The sequence below is a fragment of the Hypoxylon trugodes genome (assembly GCF_022578975.1).
Source record: "Hypoxylon trugodes strain CBS 135444 unplaced genomic scaffold F4822scaffold_2, whole genome shotgun sequence".
In the NCBI taxonomy this organism is placed as follows: domain Eukaryota; kingdom Fungi; phylum Ascomycota; class Sordariomycetes; order Xylariales; family Hypoxylaceae; genus Hypoxylon; species Hypoxylon trugodes.
This window is the reverse complement of record NW_026250017.1, coordinates 3,322,180-3,345,560: the sequence shown is the minus strand read 5'-3', so window position 1 is coordinate 3,345,560 and position 23,381 is coordinate 3,322,180. Positions and strand designations below refer to the sequence as shown.

The following is a 23,381-nucleotide window of genomic DNA, read 5'->3' as shown; positions in this document are numbered from 1 at the left end:
TGCACTCAATTCTCCAGCTTCCACCTCCCCCGCGCCGCATTGATTCATCAACTGCCGACCTTCATACATGTACGACTCAGATACGCATGGCCCCGTAGCTGATTCTTCCGACCTACACTTTAGATTAATTACCTTACCTCCAGCCTCGACGTCGCCAGCATAGCCTCTTACGCAATACTGTCAGTCATACCTTCTCCCTCCGATACCTCCGTTTTGGTCTGCGACAGCACCTCTATTCTACCCCATCTCCATCTTCCTTTACTTTCTCCAACCTCCCTCTCCCGCAACTGCCCGACTTACATGCTCCATGCAGCAACGGCTTCCGCTTACTCTATATTCTAGCTACAAAGACGGAGAACAAAACGGCTCCCACCTCTTCCGCCGCCCTCCTCCTCTCTGTCCTTGACCGACTATTCCATCCTCCCTAGCAGCGGGCTGGGCATAGACGAATAATAATACCTATCGCACCATTGCGCCTCCATCGACAGAGTGGTGGGCGCCTGGGCTTTTTGTATACGGTGTAGAGAGCAAGAAAAATTTTCTGTACCACGAATCTATACCACATAGCTTTCAAAATCGTCGGCGCCTAATACGAAACCATGGGAAACCAAGCGTCAAAGGAAGGAGGAAGCTCCAAGGGCTCGAACGGCGCATCGGGCGATCGTGTTGACGAACTGCGATCGTATCCCTCGTTCGGAAAATCCGATACCAAAGAGTCCTCCCGCTCCTTCAAAAACCTCCGATCCAAAATACCCGGCGGTGGGAAGACGGACAGCCCGCGAGGCTCGGCGATCATGTCTAATGGGGAAGGATACGCCGATAAGTCGGATGCTGCATCTGTAAAATCTGCACGTAGTAGCAGATCGAGAGCTAGTCGTGCCGATTCCATTGCCTCGCCGTCGTCTCCTAGATCGCCGGATGTATCGAGCCCGCAGCTCGACGACTCGCAACCACCTCCCTCTCCTGTCCAGTCAGCTTCTATTCGAGCTGGCCACGGTGATATACATGCTGCACAAGCTTCCGGTGAAGTTGATCATGTATCTGACCAACCGCCCTCTGGGGTCGTGAACCCCAATCCACACATACAGCAGCAACCTGGAGCACCTATTTTGGTTAGGAGGGAGAATACCATTAACCCAATTATCTCTGTACCAGGAACGCCTTCGAACGAATCACCGGTGGGTGGAGTTGCTATGAGTGACATCAATGATATCGACCTTGATGATTTCATTAAGCGCCTCCTGGACGCCGCATACGCTGGAAAGGTCACGAAGAGCGTCTGTCTCAAGAACGCCGAAATCGTTGCCATTTGCCAGAGAGCTCGCGAATGCTTCCTATCCCAACCCGCATTGCTTGAGCTCGATGCGCCAGTCAAGATTGTTGGCGACGTTCACGGCCAATACACTGACCTAATTCGCATGTTCGAGATGTGCGGATTCCCACCAAGTGCTAACTATCTTTTCCTCGGAGATTACGTCGACCGAGGCAAGCAATCCCTGGAAACCATCTTGCTCCTACTATGCTATAAGCTCAAGTATCCCGAGAATTTCTTCCTCCTGAGGGGCAACCACGAATGCGCCAATGTGACGAGGGTCTACGGCTTTTATGACGAATGCAAGCGACGATGCAACGTTAAGATTTGGAAGACGTTTATTGACTGCTTTAACACTCTTCCAATCGCAGCTATTGTTGCAGGAAAGATTTTTTGTGTCCACGGTGGTCTATCACCAGCGCTTAGCCATATGGACGATATCCGCAACATTGCTCGCCCTACCGACGTTCCCGACTATGGTCTACTCAACGATTTGCTTTGGTCCGACCCCGCCGACATGGAAGCGGATTGGGAAGCCAACGAAAGAGGCGTTAGTTATTGCTTCGGGAAAAGAGTCATCACCGATTTCCTCGCTACCCACGATTTCGACCTTGTCTGCCGAGCGCACATGGTTGTCGAAGACGGATACGAATTCTTCAACGACAGGGTTTTGGTCACGGTCTTTAGCGCTCCGAACGTACGTCGACCCCATCGCGACATCCCATTATTTATATACTAACTGGATTCACTAGTACTGCGGCGAATTTGATAATTGGGGAGCTGTTATGTCCGTGTCTTCGGAGCTCTTATGTAGCTTCGAACTTCTAAAGCCCCTCGACTCTTCCGCGCTCAAGAGCCATATTAAGAAAGGCAGAAACAAACGGAACAACATGCTAAACAGCCCGGTACGTCATTTCCTTGCGTCGTATTTAACTCCTGCCTCAAATTAGCTGACGTTCTCATCCTTAGCCTGCGGCCGTGTACCCCCAGAGTGTGTAAACCCTTTTCTAAAGGGCTACACAACGGAAAGCCCTTACTAAACAATAATCATACGGACGAATTCATTTCACGTAGAAACGAATTAACCAAACCAAAGAGATAGAGTATGAACCAGAGATGCATTCTTATGCTAAAAAGGTCTCCTCTCGCCTCGAATAGTATCCATCACTACCGGAAAGAGAGCCAAGAAGTGCGGTGTGCGAGGAGAATATAGCGGCAAGTCCCGAAAGCCAGAGCCGAAAACTTAGCCAGAATCAAATCCAAACCTCGAGGCAAACGGTGCCATGAGAATGGAAAGGGCGAGGGTGTAACAATACCCGCAAAATACAAGGGCAGGCTGGATAACAATTGCCATATTCGCCAATAACAACAACTACTACAGTCCGGAAAGGTCTCCATCATCGCCGACGGCTGGAAAGGGGAGGAATGATAGATAAATCCTACTCATGAAATTATTCTAGTGGATTAGGAAATGGGGAGGAACAGGCGTGTGTCGTTGCTGTTGTTACCACAAAGGTCCTTGCCGTTTTTATTCGTGTACAATTATTATGGGGTTTCAGTTGTGTTGTTAATCACTACTATGGGTACGACCTCCTTAGGAAGGGTCTATGTTGGTTGAGATGACCGACCCCCTTCTTGTCGGAGCAATTATTAGGTAGTTATGGCAAAATTGGGTGGGTTTTTATTATTCTTGATGGTGTTTATGAAGTGTGTTTTGTTTATTGTGTTTGTTGGCTGATGATGATGGGTTTCTGATCGTGATGATGATGTGGTGTTGTGTCGTGATTGACGGTTTGGATGTGTGCGATCTACGTTCTTCGATATTTGTTGGTATATTAGATGCAGTGTGTTTAGGTACTGGCTTAGCTGTTCTTTAAGTTAATTAACTATCACCAACAGCTAACCTTAGTACCTAACTAACTGTCTCGTAAGATGGAGCTAGTAGAGCTCGTAGTACATCGCTAAATTCGTCTGGGGATTATACGAGCCTACGCTAAACAGACTGACTCGTACTGAGCGGTCTAATGAAGTTAGATCGATACATATGTAATATGTAAACGATTACTGATAATATCAAAAATAATAGATGTGTAAGATATAAAAATGGTAGAAAAAAAAAGCATCGTTTGATTAAAGTACTTAATACTCGGCTGCTAGAGCCTACTAGCTATATGTAATTAAAACAGCATATTCATCGTGTAAATCTGCAGTTGAGTCCATTGGTTCTGTTGTCTCGGACATTATCAGGTATCGTTCTCCCTCTTAGATTATCGTTCTCCTAAGGCCAGCAATACTTAAGCAAGTTACCTATAAGTATGGCGGGTTTTATCGTTGTGGTATTCATGTAGGTCCTTCCATAATGGCAGAAACCAAAGCGGTCGAAGCGATGGAGCCAACTGGTCCTGTAGGATGCTCCATTTGGATAAATCATCGCGTATTAACTAACTCAACACTGTCAAAAAGATGGGGTTCCTGGAGTATAAGGCCTAGTCCTCGTACCTGGCAGGCTTACGTCTGGGTCGCGAGCGGTCAATAGGCGCATCATCATCGTCGTCACTATCATCGCTGCCACCGCCGTGGTGTCTAGCCCCGTGATCATCCCTCCAGCTACTACCATTGTACTCGTCGTCGCCGCTTGCGACCTTCTTCATGCGTTCTCGCTTGGAGGCCGGTCGTGCATCATTATCAGACAAGTCGAGGCCGTTGAATTCGGCACCTGAGTCTCCTGGTGTCGAGAGTGGACTAGACTCCTCTACTTCCTTAACCTGTCGTCGAGTTCGGATGCGAGACGGCGTGTCTTCGTCGGCGGCCGAGTCAGAGTTGAGCTCTAGTCGGGCTTCCGTATGCTTAAAACGGTTACTGTTACTGCCTTGGGCGCTGCCTGGGACGCTACGTGAAGGGGGGTTTTTTGTACCCCCGATAACCACCGTATCCGCCTCGCCTCCCTTAGCTTCAGTATTGCTGCTCTCTTTTATATGCTTCGGTTTTCTACCCCGACGCTTCGGCGTAACTATGGGTTTGCTTTCTTCTACCAAGGCTTCGTCAATCTCATCCAACGTGGCATCGTCAATAAGTCTTCGGGGCTTCTTACGTTGGCGTTTCGGCGAGGCGTCGCGTTCGTTGTCCTCGTCGATTTTTCGGTTCTTGGGTGCTGTATTTGGGAAGCTTTTTCTTGCTTTCGGGTCTCCGAGTCGTTTTCTAAAACGGGATAGATTCTGCGTGGATGAACCTTCGTCAACGTTAATCATTACGTCGTCCTAAGAGTCAGTCCCGGGACTATACTCACGTTCATCGGAATCATCTTCGTCAACACCACGCTTTCGCTTGCGCGACTTGTCAATGTTAGGGAATAGTTCTTCCGGAGGATCAAGGACATCATCGTCATCTTGTTCTGAATCGACTGTGGCAAAAGTCTTCTTCTTAGGTTTGGGGCCTGGCTTACGACCCGGTTTCCTTCCCGGTTTGCGACCAGGCTTCTTTCTTGGCTTTTCACTGTCGTTCTTTGTTTTGGCGGCCTGCTCCTTGGCTTTGCGTCGTTTCTTCTCAGCCTTCTCTTCTTGTAAAAGCTTCTTCGTGAGATTGGGGAAATTCTCGCCGTAATGGAAAAATAGTTCCTCTCCAGCCCTTATATCCCGGAGAGAGGTGAATTTAATGCGGTATTCACCATTCACATAGAGGATCCGAGGGGTCACATTGCAGTTAGTTTCCTGATGGTTAATATAACGGCTGAGATTACCGTATATAGCGGCATCAACCCAGATACCTTCTTGTTCTAGCAGAGTGAAGAGATAAGATGAATTAGAGGATTCATCGAATACATCTCCACGGCGCGCCTCGCGGCGGACTCCTTCATCTTGACTGATAAGCTCACCAACATACTCGATGACGAACTCGTCCTGGGCGATATCCTCGGTTGCGAAAAGCCCGTAACCGGCAATTCTAGACCTTCCAAGCATGACTGACTTCGACTTGCCTCGTTGTAACGCGCAATTTTGACAACCGGTGTCATGCATATAGTCATTGTCTGCATTTGCTGGGTCGGCTCTTTCGGCCGCACCACAGCTTCCACATAGGGCAGGATCGCATTCTCGATTTAGCTGCACACATATGCAAGGCTTGTCCTTTTGCTTTGAGGTACACGCCCTTCCGTGTGAGTGGCAAGCGCAGCCGGTAAATTTATTGGCACAAATCGTTGCCGTACATCTGCAGAATCGTTCGCACATGATATGATTTTGAACGCATCCGCAGTTCTTGTACGTGCAGGGTCCATCGTGGTTGCATGGATCGAAATAATCCTTTTTCTGATGTTCGTGGGTGTTTGTATGATCTTGCCAATCCCCTATGAGCATCTTCCTCTTTCTATCATACCAAGGTAGTGGTTTTACCTGGACCGGCAGAGGAGAGGACTTAGGGAGAGCTAGTTGACTGAGCTTGCCTTGTTCCTTGAGCTTATCAAGTTGGCGGTTGCAATCCCAGCAGGGTCTCCCGGTAGCCACGGCTGTCGCGCATTGTACCGGAATGCCCGTATTTTTTAGGGTCGAGAAAAGCGAACTGAGGACCATTGTCTCGGTTTCGCTCCATCCACGAGCCCGTGTTCCCGGTCGCCCATTTAGATAGCAGTCTTCACCACAGGGACTCTTGGCTCTGCGGGAGGTAGGAGAACCTTCTCCCTTTTCATCTAATTTTGGCATCTTTTGCTGTTGCATCAAAGGTGTTAAGCCACCAACCACCTCAACGGAGAACCGTTTCCGCTCGTTATCGACACCATACTCACCATGCTCGCAAGAATGGCTTGTACAGATCAAGCAACCAAGTAGCGCGTACGTTTCTAGGAAAGATTCCACGCCCGTGTGTCCCTCCGCAACCTTAGACTGGCTAGGGGTGTCCTTCATCCATTTCTTAGAATCGACGATGGTGTCAACCGACTTATCTAGTAGGAGGACGTCGCGAAGGGCCACAGCGCGCTCACGCAGAGCTGGATTGTTGAAAACTCGATCGAATGCTTCTGTGAACAGCCCTACTACTTTAGCTGATCGCGGAGATTCGGGCTCATCGACACAAGAGTTCAGGATACTTGACTTTTGTTGAGGAGTGACATTATCATCCTGATTCGCCATATAACGGATGAGTGTAGCCTTCCTGCAGATCTCTGGGGCAAGTCTGTCCAGCCACGAATCGAGATACAGCAATAAAGTAGTAGCACGCTCCTTTTGAATGGTCTTGGTCACTTTCTGGTGCCTGCTTAATGTGGCAAAGCCAGAAGTCTTGTCCATATTCTCCAGATTTTCGAGCCAGCGGCGATAGACGCCCTCCTCATTGTCCGCAAGGTCTCTTAGATGAGGGACATATGTAAGCATAGTATTAGGAGAGAGGATATTTTTTCTGATCTCAACGTGATGGAAACTGTAGGAGGGGACAGTATCCATGTTGGTCTTGATACAGATGACTTGATGGTGTTCTCGCTTTTCTTGCTTACCAGACCTCCCCTGGCCTACTTGCTATAAAGTTGTTAGCCAATCACATTTCTGACCGCCTGGTGGTTAAAACAGCTAATTCAAAAATCTCCAGGGACGAACCTTTGTCTTAATTCTGATCGTATCCGGGGATCTTGTAGCGCTCTCCACGGGGGTACGCTTCATATCCTCGAACCAGTTCTTCTTGCTTATGAATCGCTGCTCAGGCGCCTCCTTTTTCCAAGCAATATGAATAAGGCGGGCGGTGAGATTAGCGGCGTCTGCACCGATCTCATCCGAGAAACCCCGTAGAGTTTCCTCGAATTTTTCGGCGGTCCATTCAATTTTGCGTGGAGTGTAGGATTTAGGAGTTCGGTGAGTTGTAGGAGGATTGTGTTGACTTGATGAAGGTGTTGCATCTGGTCCATTCGTGACATTGCTACCGGATCTCACCGGTAATGAGGCCATCTTCCCATCCTGGTTGGTGGATTTGGATGCAGATCCTTGGATTGGCCGAGAGGGTGTCGCCGTATAATTAGAAGTAGAAGCTGAGTTCTCATGAGTGGTTGCCGAAGTTGAAGTTTGTCTATCTGGACGTAACAGACATGTACCTGCCACATTGTGACTGTGTGACGCCGGCCTTGGGTGAGACTGAAGTTGGAGTTGGGGTTGCGGCTGTCTGGCCGTTTGAGGGGTAATCTCTACAACATCCGAGTCGTCCGAGTCGTCCGAGTCTGATACGACGGTGGTCAAATCTATATGTTCCCTCATCATCTTGATAGGCTTCTCCCCTCCTTCAGGGGGTATGCCTTCCAGCTGTGAATCGGGATGTTCCTCTAATCCTCCTCGCCCTTGAGTCTACCAAGGATGCCGTGAATTTGACTGTACTACACCCATCGTTTGGAATGAATTATCCACAAATAAATGAAGAATTTTAATCGTGAGGATGGTTGTCGCAGCTGGCACGCTTCAAAATACAGGGCGCGTTTTCTAGTGGAGCAAGGCACCCTTTAAATTCGATGGCATATGAAAAGTGTCCGAAGATTAATACATCAATAATACAACGTTAATGTAAGAGTAACGACTGGGCACGGTAAAGTCATTACACGTACGTAATAATATTTAAGACTAGGTAACAAAAGAATTACGACCTAGATGTGAATTCAAGCTTTAAGTGACGCGTCGATGAGATAGATGAGATTAGAGGCATCGCGTAAAATGTCCCGAGCACAAGCTATAATTTTGTCTTATCTAATCTCAATAATACAGTACAGTAGCCTGGATGGCTGCTTCCAAATTGTCGCCATAGCCAGACCTTCTCCACTAAATTACTACCTAAGTACCTAAAGCAACCTAACCTTCAAGGCTCCTGCCAGGTACAATGCTTCTGTAGATATTAACACAGGCAATTAAGACATCTCCAGGGCTATTTTATTCTACTGATCAACTCGAATAAACGCTCTATTGCAATGTACCTCACTAGCACTTAATTCTAGGATGATACATTGATCACCCGCTCTATTACACAAATAATTCATGATCACTCGCTATTTAAGCTTTTCTTTCGAGTCAAGTCCCGGCAGTTTTAATTGCCTAATAAAGAGAGAATTGATTTAATTGATACGCATTCAACCCGTAATAGATGTTCAATCGAGAAGAGCTTTCGAAGACGGCGTCGTTTTAGATCAAGCGCCAAAACAGCAAGGGCCGCACTAGAGGGTACGCTACTAACAGAGCCAATTGCTTCTTTGGGATTAGTACGCAATATTAGAGCCGAAAAGATACAATTTAGCAGCTATGACGTAGCAGTAGAAAAAGGGACCAGCCTTTTATTGTTCCCACTTTTTTCGATTGTCTCTGGAGCTTCTTCTCTGGCAGCCAAACAGCCAGCCCCAAAACCCACTGACCCCATCTTCTCTTCCAACTCTCCCATGCTGCTGCCCTGCCGTGGGACCACCATATCTCCATCTTCCATTCATAAATAGAAAAGTATGTACCTTACGTATGCGATCGTCCAAATCCGTCCACCTTTTTAAAACGAAGATCGCAACACTAAATTTCATCCGTCTCCTCCGCACACTTTCTCTTACGAACTCTTTTTATTTTGTGATTACCCATCATACCATACATATAATAGGTAATAGCTATCTCGCTACCGGCTCCGCCTCCGCCTTAAGCGAAATATAGCAAAACATCTAAAGCCTTCCTAGGCGCTTCTAGCACCACTACGTCCATACTACTACCACTATTCCCTCTGGGCTTTGTTTTCCGACGTCATTGTATAATCCTATCTACGGCCCGCCGTCCAATCCACCACCCACGATGCATCGGACATATTCTATGCGCCAGACTCGGGCGCCAACCGCCTCTCAGATTCAAGTCAGTCTCGTTATGATGTTCAATGTGGTCTAAGACACCATGCTAATCTGAGCACTCAACAGAACCCCCCTCCCCCACCATCGTCCACCAAGTCTGGCAGACTGTTCGGAAGGGGCGGGTTCGGTAAGTTACATGATCGCCTCTATTGCTTACTTCCTTCAGTCCAATGATAGGCAACCAATCTCTGACAAAAACATAAAGGACATGCGCTCCGTCGCAATGCCGCTGGCGCCTTTGGGCCCGACCTGGCCAAGAAACTTACCCAACTTGTGAAGATGGAAAAGAACGTCATGCGAAGCTTAGAACTTGTCGCAAAAGAGCGCATGGAGGTTGCCGTACGTCGCGCATCCTACATCCGAACTATGTCTTATTTCCCAAGCTAATGCGGTTATGTAGCAACAATTATCCCTCTGGGGTGAAGCCGCCGACGAAGACGTTTCTGACGTCACCGACAAACTCGGTGTCCTTCTCTACGAAATCGGCGAACTTGAAGACCAATACGTCGACCGTTACGATCAATACCGTGTTACCATGAAGAGTATCAGAAATATCGAGGCATCTGTGCAGCCTAGTCGGGATCGTGAGTGTTGCTAGGCAGAAGAACCCGTTATTTTACCCCACCAGCTAATACCAGGATAGGAAAACAAAAGATCGCCGATCAGATCGCTCAACTAAAATACAAAGAGCCCAATTCGCCCAAGATTGTCGTCCTCGAACAGGAACTGGTCCGCGCCGAGGCTGAATCACTGGTTGCTGAAGCCCAGTTATCCAACATCACCCGCGAGAAGCTGAAGTCGGCATACGCATACCAGTTCGATGCTCTGCAAGAGCATTGCGAGAAAGTTGCCATTATCGCCGGATATGGAAAACACCTACTCGAATTAATTGACGATACACCCGTAACTCCTGGCGAAACCCGCGCCGCGTATGACGGCTACGAGGCTAGCAAGGCTATCATTCAGGACTGTGAAGATGCGCTGACTAACTGGGTGTCATCGAATGCGTCCGTGAACCCGAAGCTATCCACAAGAGCCCGTACGCTGTCTACAAGAAGACGAAACAACATCAAGGCACGTTCTGAAGGTCTGGATTTATCCGGTCAAGACGCACCATTAAACGACCGTGAATCCTGGGTTGCGGCCGGTGATCACAGAGGGGAATATGAAGAAGATGAGGAGGAGGAAGATGAGCAGGCCCATTCCGTACTAGATTCCGACGCGGGATTAAACGGCGAGCATCGAGGTAGAGCCCCAGAGGTGGTAGCTTAGGCGACTTAATCGCCTTTTCTGGTGGACAGTAGTAATCCAATATTAATGTCTAATATGAGGAAGGTTGGTGGGGTCTTGCATTGCTTCATGGAGCACATCGTTTTTGTCTCAGCAGAGGGAGGTTTGGAGATGTTCCTGGCCTGGATGGGGACGGAATGAACGATTGGGGAGGTGACATGATGATGAACGGGCGGACGTACAGGAGATCTGAGTAGCAAAGTTGGAAGGGTTCGCAGCGAATATGAACGTTGATGATGGCGCTCTTCTTCCGTTTCTCCTGAAATTACCAGACAACAGCAACAGTGTTTTTACTGTACTTATGGTGAGAAAGAAAAAAAGAATATGGGGTGTAGCTTTGCTAGGAATGATATACGAAAGATAACTATTACAGAAGAGTAACACAGATACGTTAAACATTTTACATGAATACTTGCATTTTTCGATATTGACATATGTGTGGTGCATGTTCCTAGGAACAATTCTATTCGTTTCCTTGTGCAGCAACCCAGACATTACTTTCGGTTTGATGAAGCCTACTGATGGGGAAGAAAAAGGAAAAAAAAAAAAAAGTTGCATCCACCGGGATTTGCACCCGGGACCTTTCCAGTACCATCGCGTCTTAAGTAGATGTGAGAGGAACGGGTTAACTACTACCCCATAGATGCCTTCTTCTCAACCTTTGATCGTTTGCGGCAATTATCAATCATTATCTACAATGTGTTATAAGCTTTAGTAAAGCGTGTTTGCTGAGGAAGGAAGCGATGGATATGAAGGATGTACGCGAGGAAGAAGCCTTCGGACGGAAGGTACGGGGTGTGCATATTCTACTTAAGCCTACGTGCGTTTATTGGATCGGGTCGAATATGGCTTCTCCAAATTAGTTTTAATGGGAGAATATCTTTCGTAGGATTATTTTTGCTTCATTTTGTTTCTCTGTCCGCGCAAATTCTGCAGTAATAAGTTATTATAAATGAGGGTGCGCGGAATTATTCACGAAGTCGGTGTAGGAAGGCCTTCAATGAAGCTTCGTATTGTTATTGTGTAACTAGTAGACTATTTGAAAGGCCTTCCCATCATAAGCTCGTTCAATTTACCAACTGGTTCCTAATTCCGTAGGACCTATGTCGAAGCACCTTAATTATACTGCCTAGTCGTTTTTATATGGTAGGGAGATATATTGAAGCAAGCAGAGGAGGATTAGACCATGAAGGAGAAAGAGCATTCTCAAACCAAAGCTACTAGGATCATATCATTGATCATGAACCACGATCTACCATCCATACCTCATAATCCCCTATAATCACTCATTCAATGATCTCTTCACACATACCTCAACTTCAAACCTAGAGCAAGGCAACCCCAAAACTTATTCTCATTCAATTTAACGCCTGTCCTCCCCCTACTCCCTCTATTTTCCTGTTATAATCCCTAACTGTTCCCTGCCGGTTAGGCACCTAGGTAACTTAAGTCATCCATCTAGTTATAGATCGCTCGACTCCCCAACAGCACCCTAAGACTCTTCTCCCCAGAAAGTTCCTGCTTTCCCCGACCGCTCCTGGCTAACCTCTGCTTCAAGCGGCGTACTAGACCTCCTCCATCTGGTTGAGTCTTCATCTCGGGGCCGAACGAACGGCCCATATACGGCCCCTCCTCAGTGAACGCGACGCGCTGCGCCCGCGCTCTACGGTTTTCCCACCCGTCTGTCGGACTATCGGTCGCATGATAAATAGCTACGATCTCGCCGGCGACATTAACAAACGACCCATGTCCCGGACCAAAGGGGCCTGTGCCATGCTTCCGCGTTTGCACAAGTGGCTCCTCCCCTTTACGCCACGATTCCGGGTCAAGGGGGTCCCCTCCGATGTACTGCAACATTCCCATCTTGTATTCGTGAGTCCAGCTACCAGCACAAGAATATACCAATCCTTGCCATGAGATACCGCCATCAGGTGAGCGAAGAAATTGTGGTCCCTCGTTAATACCATGGTCTGTGCCATTACCCTCGTGCGTGATCTCCCATGGGTGCTGCGGGATCGATATCACAATAGCAGCGCTAGCAGCACTCGTCGGGTCCCCGAGCTTCATGATAAAGAGTTGTTGCACCAAATCGGAAGATTCATCCGGGTTGTCGAGCGGCCAGCCGGAATACGCGAAATACGTGTCACCATTCAATTCAAACACAGTCCCATCGATAGCCCACTGATCTGGCATCTCATGAATACGGCCTAGAAATTCCCATTGTCCTATGCATGGATCTTCAGATGCCGGGGGTCCACCTAGAACATACATCCGATGGCTTTTGTTGCCGTGGGCCGGGTTAGCAGCAGCATAGTAGACATACCATCGACCGTGTAGAGCATGCAGTTCAGGAGCCCAGAGATCAGCAGAGTGATCGGTACCTTGAGGTGGTGTCCTATGAGCGTTAGTACTATTTGTACCTATGAAGATGGCAAATAAATATTAAGAGGGTAAATGTACCAGACTACATGTCTAGAAGCAGAGCTTTCTATATCAGCCAGGCTCTGAGAAGACCATATCTCAACCCTATTTCCAGCAGTGAAGGTCTGGATATAAGTGATATTAGCATTAATTTCTAAAGACGCAACTGGTATAATATTACGAAACTGCTGTGTGCTTCATAATAAAATCGTGCGACTCACAAGATAGTAGCGCCCACGGAACACGGTCACGAAGGGGTCCGGAGTGCCCACCGAGGTGATAGTCAAAGTCGAGTTATCGTACTGCATGGCGGCGGGATCTTCCAGAGATAATAGCGACGCCAACGCGCGGCTCGCACCCGTTAGGGCCTCCTTGAATAAAATATACAACATTATGCTCGCCTTGCGGGTCTGACTTTCGGCCGAATGACGTACTATCCAGGGTATATTCGTTTCAGTGTGCCGATCGTGTGAGTGTCTAATTAGGTTTTGATGTTATTGGTTGTCAACGAGAAAGGTTTGAATTTGATGGGTCGTACGTAACCAAAGGCCAAGACGGGCGAATCGAAACACGATCTATATGCGAATACCGTTGGAATCCCGAATGCTATAAGGTTATGATCATGCAGGAACAGTTTGTTCTTGTGAGTACCTAAGGTAAGATGGTCGATCTTGTGGTAGGTAGATGACGACGCAAATAAACAGGGGGGAGAGGGAAGAGGGGGGACACAAGGAGCAAGACAGGCGACACAGACAAACAGATAGACACAAGATGAAGGATGGCAAAAAATCAACCTTTTTCGATTCGTGCACCACACAGCGATGCAACGGATCGATGCGTCTCTTTTTTTGAGTGTAACGTACAGAGAAATATGCAGTGGGTATGATTTGGAGAAGGACTCGATATTTAACAAAAATCCCAAGTAACTTCCAAGACTTCAAAAAACGTTGAATCTTCTTTAAGAGTAAAGTAGTGTGCCACCGACGCCATGGAGAGCGGACGGTCGCAACTACCCAAATCCACCCACAACCACGTAAGGTTTCCCCTCCAAATACCTTCAATGTTCAAATGTCCATACCTTCCCAAGTTAACTCCTTATTTCGTAACTCCCATTAAAACCATCAAGCAAGGCGTAGCTTCCCAAAATGTAAAAAAGAAGAATTTACACTTCAATGTTCCTTCTCCGTTTCTTCTCCCCTCGCACAGCATACATATGCAGGTAGATATGCAAAAATGGATAAGTCGAATGGTCTTTAGGTATAAAAAAAAGAGGAAGTAGCAAGTAAGTGAAGTAATGGCAATGACCTCCATCCTATCGCCGCGCATCGATTCGCTTCGCTGTAGAATCTTTTTGTATAAGAGAAGAGCGCAATGTTCAATGTTTGTTCCTTAACCTTCCAACGCCCTGCAAAAAATCAATGGTATAATTGATGACGAATAGAAAAGATGATGATAAGAAGAAAATAAAAAAAAATGAAGAAAATCGAGAAAAAGAAAAAAAGTCGAGGGCCGATCCGACCTGGGATTCATTCCGACAAAGGAGAAGTATTTCATGAATGTGTAAGCCGTTGCAAGGCAATGGTGTGCGTCTTGCTTCTCGTCATAACCCCCCAAAATATATATCCAAAAAAATTCCAAATTAACGCCTTGGTCTGAGCCGAAAAAAAAAGGTTGCTTATAAACCAGCGTAAACATGCTCTGCCTCCCATTTAAGGAAATCTCCTAGATCATGTCCGAGGTTATATCCCATCGGTACAACATCCACATCGTCACCGCCGGGACTTCGAATAACTTGAAGATCCAACATCGGGCTTTGTGGAAGACTGGCGTAACTCTCACGGCAGTTGTATTCCTTGTAGGACTCCTTGGGTGGCACATCGGGCAATTCGTGTGGATACATCTTGGACAAGTCCAGTTGGAGTCCGGACATGTCCCGACTATTCGTCCGGAGGCCTTGGATGGAAACTTTTCGTGGTGGAGGTACCTGCCATTGGTGGTGTGGACTATACGGGTTATCTTTCTCAATTTCAGTGTATGATACATCCGAGTAGTCCTCGCCTGATGTCGTACTCGTAGGGCTAGGGGCTTCGTATTCCTGGGTGACGAGTGCTCCGGGCCTTGCGAAATGCCACGAACTAAACCAATCAGCGAGATCTTCGACCTCCTCGGCTTCTCTACGGCGGATTGTGTCGTCGCTCTCGGAAAACCAATCACCGGCGCCTCCAGAGATGGCCATCTGGAATGCCGTCCAATCCAGGCCTTCGTCCGCCCCGACCTTCATATCCGGAATGAGGTCGGACTTTGCCAATCGGATTGGTCCATGCCTAAATATAGGGCTGGTCATGGAGCACGGTGCTGATTGAAGGAAAACATAATTCGAATCGGCGACTACGTCTCGCGATCCTGAGAGGTTTTGGCTGTTGAATAGAGTGTTGGTTTGTGGTGTAGAGATGGTAGATGTTTCGGGAATGCTGGGAAGCGCTGTCTTCAGGCTTCGTCTAGCGAGTTGCGCTGCGTGCCTCATGGGCGGCGTCGAAAATGTGGCATCCCTATATTCAATGGGTTCATCTCCGATATCTAATCGCGACTCACGAGGGTTAAATTTGTGTTTGGGCTGTTCCGTTGCGAAATCTTTCTGTGCAACAGGTTCAAATGGTGGTACAGCTGGTTTCTCAGCTTTTGGTGTCGCATCAGCTTCGAGTTCTGCTACACCAGCTGAGCCAATTCGGGAAGGTAGGTCTTCGAGATGGAAGGGCTCGAGAGGTGTGTCACTTGTCTCGGATTCGATTGTTTCCGTTGACTTCTTTGCGACCGACTCTTTCGCAGCCTGTTCCTTCAAAGCCGCCTTTTCCGACGCTACCTTTTCTGACTGCTGCATTATTGATTCCCGGCGCAGCTTGTACGCCTCTAATTGGCCCGGTGTGAGCATTTCATCCACCTCAATCTTGTGGAAGAATTTTCCGCTGAAAAGGTCAGTGACGTTATCGGATAACGCCCATATCGGACCAGTCTTCGCGGAGGACTTGCTCGCGGACGGTTTTCGGTACGACTTCATCGACATCGTCTTTACTTTCTTGGCCTTCTTAGACTTCTTCCTTTTTACTCCGGTGGATAGAGATGTAGGTCGTTGCGTTTTTTGAGGGATGGGAGAAGAGAAAACTTGAGGTTCTGGGCTAGGTGAGTTTCGCGTTATATACACAGGGAATTGAGAAGCCCGGCGTGCTGGTATGGGTTGCGGAATAGTTGATGGTGATGGTTCAGGTGTAGGAATCCTTGGCAATTCTTTGGAATTATTCCTGGATTTAGTAAACGTATTTTCTGCGAGTTGCACTTCGGCTAGAGCGCTTCCGACAGCTTTAAATGCTTCGTCGGCTTCTTGTATGAGTTGCTGTATGTTATCCGAAAAGCTGGAAGTTGATTCTTGTCGTCGCAGGTCTTGCTTCGACGATGTCGCTTTGTCTTCTAGTCGAGCCGATGGGGCTTCTAAGGTGTCAGAACCAAAATCTGACAATTCTTCCAGACGCTCGAGAGATTCCGATGATCTTGCACGGCCCCTAGGTGGGAGTTGTGGTGGAAAATCATCGCCCCCATAGCTGGTTGCACTGGAAAGTTGGAGTGATTCTTGACTTTGGTCGTCCTTTGACGATATGGAACAAAGAGGCGACTTTGACCTCTTTGAATCGATTGATTGAGATAAACTGGAGTCGTTGTGGCGTTCCGAACTATTCAACGAACTATCCGAAGATCGCGGGGTTTCGTACGAAGGAATTGGTGGTAAAGGGTCCAGTATATCATGAATGCTTTGTTCCCTACTAACTATAATCGGTGGCGGCGGTCGTTTTCTACCATAGGGCCGTCTCTTAGGGCCCACGGCCGTAGCGGCGGCGTCTTTCCGTCCCGCTTTGATGAGATCCAATCGGTCGGTACTAAACAAATCCCCATCCTCACAGTCATTTTCAACTCTCCTCTGGGAAATAAACCTTCGAATGCTAACGCCTGGTCTTGATAGCATCATGGTTGTAGGCAGACGCAAGGGAAGTTCAGACAGAACGGAAATGGGAACCAGCCGGTCACTGGGGGGCAGGACTCGACATATATTGAGGTGGGATCAGCGTTGGTGGGTGACACAAGGCTCTGGTAGACCAAGGAAAAAAGGGCCAGCTGCATTAGAGAGATAGAGTGAGAGCGAGAGTGAGAGGGAGTACAAGGTGTATACATGGAGGTATACAAGGGAAGAAGATACCTAGAAATGGTACCTTACCTACTTCCTCTGCCTACCTACTGCCCAGGCCAGGTAGTGCTGAGCGCATCTCTAGTCACTCGACCCCATGCCCCATGCGAGTGGGCGAGGGCAGGGCCCATGTACATCAGAAAGGAAGGCAATTGTATTGATAGATTGCGGGTGTCCTACCCTGGTAGCTAAGTACCCTTATGCCCCCGGTAGCTTACTTAGAGTACGACGTACCGACGTACAGGACGTACACGAGCGTGGCTCTGGCGAAGGGAGCCCTGCTCATTCTGCGATGGCGGGAAGAGATGGGGGTCCTGCAGAAGACACACACACAATACTGGAGACAACCCAGGCCCTGCCCTGTCCTGACAAGCCCAGCCAGCAGCACATCAGTTTTTTTTACTGGGTCGAGGGTATTCACTAGGGACAGTCGTTATTTTTATCAACGTATTGGTCCACCTCGGGAATTACTTTGAACCTATGTGCAAGTCATAAACTCCAGATGGCTTGAATCTATGTATGGTACATACATACGCATACATACCACAGTTCGTACGTACGTATGTAGGTACCTTTTCAATTCATTCCCCTGCTGAATTGATGCGGATCGGTCGGGATATTTGGGAACGATTAATACGTACCCCCGGTGAACATCTCATATCCACTTCCAATTCCACATCCGCATCGAATTGTACATCCATTCATCCATCCATCCCCCATGAAGCGGATCTGGATCATCAACTTATTTGCGCGAAAAGACCCTGGGGGAAGAGGAAGAGAATGACAGACTACTGACTGATTTCCTGCGCGTTCCTAGTATGGCACCACAAGGGAGTATCAAAGGGGAAGTCCCCAATTGCCATGCACTCGCTGGGTTACATTGATACGGGGGAATGGATGGTTGATTGAAACTAGGAGGTAGTCGTAAAACGGATAGGATAGGCACATTTTGGAAATTGAAATGACTGCTATTATGCCTAGCCCGTTCTTGTCCTATCAGCTGGTTTAGTTGGCCAATATGCGCTGTTTACCGTATCCTGGCCACCGTCATCTGAATTGGAATTTTTGCATATGTGTGTCTTGCCGGTAATCATAGCGCGTAAGCACAACACAACAATTACCATTATTTTTTTCTCTTTCTTTTCTTATCTAGGACCGACACACGACAACGGGAAACGTAATGCTCTAGACGATCATAGAATCGGCCACCGAGTTGCCCCCATGTCGCGCGCTGCACTGCACTGCAGATACAACACAACGGAGGCTTCGGTGATGAATTCCAGTTGTATCTCGGACACCGGCACCGCCCACTTCCTACTTCCCACTTACTTGGGGGAGCTTTTTTGAGGGGTAAAATGATGGGCCGGAAAAGCGATCAAGTATCGGATTAGTTGGAGTGTTGGTAGATTCAAGGTACTGTATCGTACTGTACCTACGGTCCCGGGACAGGGGATCGAATCCTTTAATACATATGAAGGTGTGAATAAAACGTAGGTAGAAGGGGAGAAATGCGACGTGGGATAGACAGGCAGGTAAGCAGGTAAGCATCTAAGCACCTAGTAAAAAAGGAAGGGAACCGAGGCCCTAAGCCAACAGGAGAAGAGGTGGATATGGATGTATCTCCTATGGAGTATGGAGTGATGGAGACTTAACAACTCGGTCAATATTCCCATATTCGTATCCTAAATGCCGTCAATCGATGGCGATGACGGAGATATCTTGAAATGACCAAAATTCCGGTCGGGGCTAATCGTTTGAAGCGCTCAGCCAAGACGGGGATATACTAAATTAATAGAGACAAAAGAAATAAACCCAACTTTGGCTATCATTTCGTGGAATGACAAAGATGACTCGAAAACCTCGATGCGAATGAGGGTGAGTCTCGTGTGAAGACTAAAATGATGTACTATATAAGAAAGTCAGAAAGTGTAACGTATCGAGAGAATGTAATTTCGCATCTGAAGCGTAGGAATGGACGTGGTTGGTTGGAGGGGGTCATAAAACAATATCTGTACTTAGGTACTTAGATACTTATTAAGTGAACGGCATACGGCATACGGCACCTTCTATTCAGGACCTAAGGACTCAAGTTTAGTGGCATCATGGATCACCTAACTTTCACGCTAGGGTACATACTAGGGACCTTTTTTTCAGCGATACATGAACAGGGCAGGCAGGCTTGTTTCTCTCCTTCCTCCACTTTTTCACTTTTATGGTTAGTACGGATCGGGAAACCAAGAAGAAGCCAAGCCAATCGTAATTCACACGTGATTCCCGAATCATTTTTGTCAAAACCAGCCCTACCTGCAGTAAGATTTGGAGTACAGAGTACATGCTCAGCCCGTATTTATGTCTTACAAACAAGCAGTACAAGTACACAATTCGTTTGTTCCAACTTCATACCAAAACTTTACAGGATGCTCCATGCAGTAAACCGCTGCCAAGACTTTACCTGAGCCACCACCATTTTAGGTACAATACATCATTCATTACATCAATTCTTTAAATGTTTCTCGGTAACTCACCGCGTATGCGACCGAGAAGGCCAAACATTCAGTCTCCAACACGAACTTATACATAATCGCCAATGAGATTATAGCTTATAGTAAAAATTCGTCTCTTTTCTCTCAGGTGGCTTCAAAAATCTTTTGAAATAAGCGCCAAGTTGAACATAAGAACCTATCGCATCGGATAGCCCCCATCCCCCATTCACATCCGGATCTCGTTGCACCCGGGTCCAGCAGGCCCAGCTAGGACCACCTACGATACATAACGTAGGTAACCACTGAACTGATCACGACTGTTATACATGACCAACTACATCACTTCTACATTACTTACACAACCGCAACACCGCGCCAATTGCAGTATAGGTTGTTCGCCCAGGTCAATCTAACGCAGGCCCTAATTCCGCATCGCACAAATGATACCCCACAACCTTGGAACCGACGGTCTTTCGTCGAGCGAGTAACCAATCATGTTTCCTGTAGCGGCTGTGTTACCAACGTATTTGAGATCCTACTACCCGGACGCGTAATTGATCGCCTTTTTTCCCCTTCTGCGACTTTCAGCGAGCGATTCCTACTTTCAACCTAAATTTCTTCTCCCTCAAATCAAGGAACGGGAAATCCGGTATTAAACAATGCCGAACACCTCGCAATTCACACCTCAGACGGGTAGAATGGACATCCGGCAAATGGGTTAACCTCCATGCCGATCTAAGCCTATTGCTCACTAATATCTGTAATATCTGTAATACCGTCCCGTCCGTTACCTATCCCGCTCTTGTAAGCTTATCGAACAATTGCACCGCCTTTCTGTGTTCTATGTATGTAACATTCGCTTTCGCACGTACGCCTGCCTACACACACGTACACAGACACATCCACAATCACATACACTTACATTAACGTATAGGCTGTAAATTGCGGAACGTTAGCTACGGAATCGAAACCGCACTCCATCCACATAGCCATGGATGTGTGTAATAGGTAGGTAAGTACTTGTTGTCCTGCTATTTTTGAGCTGCTAAGCCTTACTTTTCATTTGTATTTGTATCCCGACCCGAGCAGGGCCCTGTGATAGGTAACAACAAATTACCTGGGTACAGAATTCTCCACTTATTCTTTCTTCAGTACCCATTCCCATTCTCCATTCCTAAGCATCGGAGGGAGTTGATTAGGTATTCTAGGCATTGATCGATTGACTCAGTGTAAATCGAATTATGTAAGTACATGTATGAAATTTGTTCTTTTGCCAATTCTAATAGGTTACTATATTAGGAATCATCCGGTATACTCGGTTAACCTAACCCATATATCCCTAACCGGGGATATGTTCTTTTGAGTATACCCATCCCGAATTTCAACGGAACGCCGAACTACTTATGTACGATGAAGCCGACTCGCATAACTGGGCTTAAACATGGGTCGGACGCCGCTACGATTCTAGGCATATAAAACCATTTCCTTTACTTTTTAAACTCCCCTACATTATGTAAACCCGCAATTCCCGTAGTACATGCACATTTCACCGCTCAACGAGTGACGAGTGACGACTAATTCGTAATAGGATCGTGAGATGCCAAAAATCAAAGATGGATTTTCAGGTCCTAACTAAGCTAAATCCGTCAACCCCCGACGATTTGCATAATGAACTCCTGAAACAAAGGGTATAATAAGCCAGTTCAACCGAAACCTATCGCCAAAAATGCTGAATGTTGTTGGTATGGACCTCCCAAATTGAACCAAGTCCCCAACGCCAAAGTAAGTAAGCCTATCCCATCATGAAGAAAAAAAATGCCATTCTTCCTTCGTAAAAGAAAATTCCACGTGTCGTACCTATTCTTCTCCGCGGTTCCTCGAATCCGGGTTAGGAAGTTGTCTTTCCCTAAATACAACCACCCTTGTTAGTAACCATGAGGCTCCTCTTACCAAGTGGACATAGACATGCAAGTTGCGTGCTATTAATATCATATAGGGCTGAAGCAAACATATCCCTTACCTACCTAGGTATCTAGGTTACGGTGAATGTGCTAGTTTCGTTCATCAGGGCTTCACCGGTGGTCCTGGTGGCAGAAACACAGAATCTGTACTCGCCGGGCTTGTCAATCTTGAGGTTGGCGAAGACCAAAGTTGTCCTCCCGTTAGCATATTTGCTATCTTTACATCCGTCGACCGCTAGGAAGCCGGTGTCTGTCGCGGTGACGAGAACAACGCATTTCGAGTCCTTGGCTAGCTCCGAGTCTAGCCCGACGGTGACCGTGTAGTTGCCGTTAGAGCCCGAATGGCTGATGGTGGGTTTGGCAGGCATCTTGATGAATTCTTAAGTATGTAAATTGCTGATGGTGTAGTAGTAGATCGATGTTGGTAGATGTATTCTCGAGTGATTGAGTTACATTGTTCTCGAAAGGAAGAGATCCCCATCTTTGAACCTAGAAGCGAATAAATAGATTCGACATTCTTCTGAGGTTGCACTTCAATGTTGGGCACAGTGACTATTGTGACTACTCGTCTCCTTCGTGGAATCAACGTGTTGGTGAGAAATTCAAGGAGTCGCCATGGCGAAGGAGTGGTTCTTGCTTTTCGAGTCAAGTCTACGCCTGAATGCCATGGTAAGTGGACCTCAATCTTCATTGGTAACTTGATGATAAATGTCCCGTAGTTAATGCTTAGGTACTTATCCAAATATCATATCTCAAAAAACCAGTGAGGAAACCGTCGAGTAATATCTGACGATATAACACGAGGGGAGGAATATCTCCAACTTAAGCCTGAGTGTATGATGACGTCATTGTCATTATTCCGAATAAGTACAGCAACAGGCTATTGAAATTAACGTACGACTTCGTTAATCACGAAGGACCATCTACTATTCAGAATAGTTACACAATGTCAAATCACCATTTATGATCCGGGTATGTACGTGCTCTTGACATGGAAGCAATGAGACGACTTCAATCCATCATTTCATAATGAGGGTTAGGTACCTTAGTACCTATATCCTACTAGACATATAAGTAATCAACTGGGAAGCAGTATTCCTAATCATTTAGCGAATCATACAACGTTATTATATGACTCTTATCCCTTACGAGCTGACATAATAAATAGTATAATTCCAAGACATTTGATAATTGGTTGACTAGACCTTAATATAGACCAATCATCTTAACTATATCTTAGGTACAGTAGGTATCCTCAGCCAAACAAGAAGCTTACTAAAAAAGACAAAGGAATAAATTTGTCCACGCGCTATGGCGTTGATGTCTCATTATGTAACCCTTTGGCTTCAACGCCATGCAAAATGGCGCTGTATTTTTTATTGCTTGGGGTTTACATCTCCGTAATTCCGCCTACATACTACATACAAGGGGCTGACGCGTTCGTCCGCTCGTATGGTATCCGTCTATCTCTCCCCGCCAAAATTGCATCTCTTCCGCCGTAACCACTCATTTCCATTCTACCCCCTATGTAGGTCACCTACTATAAAACAAACGAAGAAGGTGGGTTACATTCGACCCCCAATCTTACCGATCTCTGACAGCTGAAACAGAAAACACTCACACGCAGCACTAAAGATCTAAGAGGCCACTTGAGTTACTTTTGTTCGGGTCCTTTTTACCCCTGACGCTTTATACTGTACAAATCGACGATCCGGGGGTTACCTATCGTATGGCATCATCCCCACTACCCCATACGGTAAGCCGCCTTCGGTCTTCTCAGATGCAGGCTGACCACGTGAATGAAGATTTGTATGATGATATGCATCGTCTGTGCGAATATGCAGTTCCGAAGCAC

At 47.0% G+C, this 23,381-nt stretch overlaps 5 protein-coding genes and 1 non-coding gene across 6 annotated transcripts; 2 read left to right on the top strand and 4 right to left on the bottom strand.

The window, feature by feature from the left end:
* Positions 1 to 599: 599 nt before the first annotated feature.
* On the top strand, positions 600 to 2,311 carry F4822DRAFT_425961 (phosphoprotein phosphatase PPZ; the record flags this gene model as incomplete). Its single annotated transcript, XM_051460452.1, has 3 exons — positions 600 to 2,009; positions 2,065 to 2,217; positions 2,282 to 2,311. 3 exons carry the CDS (start codon positions 600 to 602, stop codon positions 2,309 to 2,311), a joined length of 1,593 nt encoding a protein of 530 aa, XP_051318528.1.
* Positions 2,312 to 3,408: 1,097 nt separating this feature from the next.
* Positions 3,409 to 7,955, bottom strand: F4822DRAFT_392078 (uncharacterized protein). Its single transcript, XM_051457176.1, has 3 exons — positions 6,889 to 7,955; positions 4,599 to 6,810; positions 3,409 to 4,541 (listed from the first exon to the last, which is right to left on the bottom strand). Exons 1-3 carry the CDS (start codon positions 7,537 to 7,539, stop codon positions 3,799 to 3,801), a joined length of 3,606 nt encoding a protein of 1,201 aa, XP_051318527.1. The 5' UTR covers positions 7,540 to 7,955; the 3' UTR covers positions 3,409 to 3,798.
* A 1,003-nt stretch (positions 7,956 to 8,958) lies between these two features.
* F4822DRAFT_139503 (Eisosome component PIL1-domain-containing protein) lies at positions 8,959 to 10,466 on the top strand. The gene is made up of 5 exons (XM_051452825.1): positions 8,959 to 9,144; positions 9,207 to 9,267; positions 9,346 to 9,479; positions 9,541 to 9,724; positions 9,784 to 10,466. Exons 1-5 carry the CDS (start codon positions 9,088 to 9,090, stop codon positions 10,410 to 10,412), a joined length of 1,065 nt encoding a protein of 354 aa, XP_051318526.1. The 5' UTR covers positions 8,959 to 9,087; the 3' UTR covers positions 10,413 to 10,466.
* Positions 10,467 to 10,983: 517 nt separating this feature from the next.
* F4822DRAFT_t32 lies at positions 10,984 to 11,077 on the bottom strand. Its single transcript has one exon. It is a non-coding gene; the product is annotated as a tRNA-Val (tRNA).
* A 386-nt stretch (positions 11,078 to 11,463) lies between these two features.
* On the bottom strand, positions 11,464 to 13,707 carry F4822DRAFT_392068 (glycoside hydrolase family 43 protein). The gene is made up of 3 exons (XM_051457175.1): positions 13,073 to 13,707; positions 12,891 to 12,976; positions 11,464 to 12,825 (listed from the first exon to the last, which is right to left on the bottom strand). The coding sequence occupies exons 1-3, from the start codon at positions 13,241 to 13,243 to the stop codon at positions 11,889 to 11,891; spliced, it is 1,194 nt and encodes a 397-aa protein (XP_051318525.1). The 5' UTR covers positions 13,244 to 13,707; the 3' UTR covers positions 11,464 to 11,888.
* Positions 13,708 to 14,516: 809 nt separating this feature from the next.
* Positions 14,517 to 16,966, bottom strand: F4822DRAFT_139479 (uncharacterized protein). The gene has a single exon (XM_051452824.1). The coding sequence runs from the start codon at positions 16,864 to 16,866 to the stop codon at positions 14,527 to 14,529; it is 2,340 nt and encodes a 779-aa protein (XP_051318524.1). The 5' UTR covers positions 16,867 to 16,966; the 3' UTR covers positions 14,517 to 14,526.
* Positions 16,967 to 23,381: the final 6,415 nt, after the last annotated feature.

What these genes read in the sequence shown, in the direction of transcription:
- F4822DRAFT_392078 (XM_051457176.1), bottom strand. Translation starts at nt 7,539, where the DNA reads ATGATGAGGGAACATATAGATTTGACCACCGTCGTATCAGACTCGGAC. An exon ending in CGATCAGAATTAAGACAAAG is followed by an intron (nt 6,811 to 6,888) that starts GTTCGTCCCTGG and finishes ACAACTTTATAG; the next exon opens with CAAGTAGGCCAGGGGAGGTC. An exon ending in CGAAGATGATTCCGATGAAC is followed by an intron (nt 4,542 to 4,598) that starts GTGAGTATAGTC and finishes ACGTTGACGAAG; the next exon opens with GTTCATCCACGCAGAATCTA.
- F4822DRAFT_139503 (XM_051452825.1), top strand. Translation starts at nt 9,088, where the DNA reads ATGCATCGGACATATTCTATGCGCCAGACTCGGGCGCCAACCGCCTCT. An exon ending in CAACCGCCTCTCAGATTCAA is followed by an intron (nt 9,145 to 9,206) that starts GTCAGTCTCGTT and finishes AGCACTCAACAG; the next exon opens with AACCCCCCTCCCCCACCATC. An exon ending in GTTCGGAAGGGGCGGGTTCG is followed by an intron (nt 9,268 to 9,345) that starts GTAAGTTACATG and finishes AAAAACATAAAG; the next exon opens with GACATGCGCTCCGTCGCAAT.
- F4822DRAFT_392068 (XM_051457175.1), bottom strand. Translation starts at nt 13,243, where the DNA reads ATGTTGTATATTTTATTCAAGGAGGCCCTAACGGGTGCGAGCCGCGCG. An exon ending in TCCGTGGGCGCTACTATCTT is followed by an intron (nt 12,977 to 13,072) that starts GTGAGTCGCACG and finishes ACTTATATCCAG; the next exon opens with ACCTTCACTGCTGGAAATAG. An exon ending in GCTTCTAGACATGTAGTCTG is followed by an intron (nt 12,826 to 12,890) that starts GTACATTTACCC and finishes TAACGCTCATAG; the next exon opens with GACACCACCTCAAGGTACCG.
- F4822DRAFT_139479 (XM_051452824.1), bottom strand. Translation starts at nt 16,866, where the DNA reads ATGATGCTATCAAGACCAGGCGTTAGCATTCGAAGGTTTATTTCCCAG.